The sequence below is a fragment of the Aristolochia californica genome, unplaced genomic scaffold (assembly GCF_029961685.1).
Source record: "Aristolochia californica isolate CCGP_79_NKW_82.1479 unplaced genomic scaffold, dmAriCali1.0.hap1 SCAF_4, whole genome shotgun sequence".
Taxonomy (NCBI): domain Eukaryota; kingdom Viridiplantae; phylum Streptophyta; class Magnoliopsida; order Piperales; family Aristolochiaceae; genus Aristolochia; species Aristolochia californica.
In genome coordinates this window covers 37,912,054-37,913,806 of record NW_027182103.1, presented here as the reverse complement: position 1 = coordinate 37,913,806, position 1,753 = coordinate 37,912,054, and the positions used below count along the sequence as shown (strand labels likewise).

The 1,753-nt window shown below is 40.2% G+C and overlaps 1 protein-coding gene across 1 annotated transcript; it reads left to right on the top strand.

Annotated features, from left to right (window-relative positions):
- The first annotated feature begins 944 nt into the window (after positions 1–944).
- LOC137963305 (transcription initiation factor TFIID subunit 10-like) lies at positions 945–1,325 on the top strand. Its single transcript, XM_068810442.1, has one exon. It carries the CDS (start codon positions 945–947, stop codon positions 1,323–1,325), a length of 381 nt encoding a protein of 126 aa, XP_068666543.1.
- The last annotated feature ends 428 nt before the right edge of the window (positions 1,326–1,753 follow it).

Here is a 1,753-nt window from a genome sequence, read left to right as displayed (position 1 = left end):
TTGTGGGCCTTCCTTGGTTGTGTGGCCCATAGTATAATATTCTTAGATATGTGGGTCTTCCTTGGTCATGTGGGTTTGGCTCTATCTTCCAACACTCCCCCTCAAGCTGGGGGTGAGAGAACAACATGAACTTCCAGCTTGCTATAAATGATGTATATAATATTTTTGTATAAAATGACACATCTTCCAATATGTCTTCATCTTCCAACACTCCCCCTCACGCTATTACGTCCTTCCATGAAGCCCTACTGGTATAATATAAGTGAGAGTAAAAATCACTCCTAGCCGATAAGACATTGCTCCATACTCTAGTCCTAATGTTGGATGTAGGGCACACTCAATCTTTTGTAGGTAGTGTGTCTATTGGCATTGCTCTGAAGTGTCCACCATCGTGTCCCTCCACAGGACAACAACTCTGGAGTGGTAGGAGTAATAAAAGCCAATACAGAGGGGGGGGGGGGGGGGTGTTTATTTGTCCCAATTTGGACACCGACTCTCATTGTATCCCAGCCGTGATATTTTTTAGAGTTAAATTTATCATGGTGTCCCAATTCGGGCACTGGCTCTCATGGTGTCCCAATAGTGATATTTTTTAGAGTCAAATAAATTATGGTATGAGAAAAGGTACTGAGGCCACCTCTTCTTCAATAATAATGTCACATCCAAAGAGACATAATAGCAGCAACTGTAATGTAAAACAATTATCTTCCAACACATATAACACGAAACAAAATAATTAAACTTGTAGAAGTACCCATGAAATAATCATAATCTGATATAAATATTTTTTCTTAGATGTAGAAGCTTCATCTTTTGTACTCCCCCTTTCTCGAATATTTTAGTCACATAAACTTATCCACAACGTATGGAAATTTTCATAATGAAGACGCCCGAGTCCCAATTCAAAATCTGAAGGAAGCTCTGAGTCTGTCAACAAGTCAGCCATGAATCCTTCGAACAAGGGTTGCCATGATGATGACACAGCTCTCACAGACTTTCTTGCTTCCCTCATGGACTATACTCCCACTATACCGGACGAGTTGGTGGAGCATTATGTCTCCAAGAGCGGATTCCAGTGCCTCGATGTGCGATTAACTAGGCTAGTAGTTGTTGCTGCACAAAAGTTTGTTGCAGAAGTTTCTAGTGATGCACTGCAACAGTGCAAGGCTAGAAAATCCACAGCTGTAAAAGATAAGAGAGACAAGCAACAGAAGGATAAACGGTTGATCTTAACAATGGAGGATCTTTCCAAGGCATTACATGAGTATGGTGTGAATCTGAGGCACCAAGAGTATTTTGCTGACAATCCTGCTGGGATGGACTAGACTGTAAGAGATGAGTAGATTTGAGGATCATCCCATGATTCACAAAGTGTAATTTAAGTTGTCGTAGATCCTTTCAAGCATTTTCTTCTGTGTTTATTCTCTTAGTGATTCGTAAATGAGCTTCAAGTTGTTTGTAAGCATACCATTTTCAGTCCACAGTTTCATGTATCTTTGATACAACTTTTATTCAGTCACTTACTGACAATTTATACAATAATTTGACATTACTGATTTTACAAAAGATTACTAGTATTTGACAAAAAAAAATGTTAGAAGACAGGGCCCAAGCCCACACGACCAAGGAAGGCTCACATATCCAAGTGTATTAGAAGATGGGCCCAAACCATAAGACCAAGGAAGACCCATGTATCTAAGAGATATAGAAGATGGGCTCAAGGCCCATAGATCAAGGAGAATGCCTATAGGCC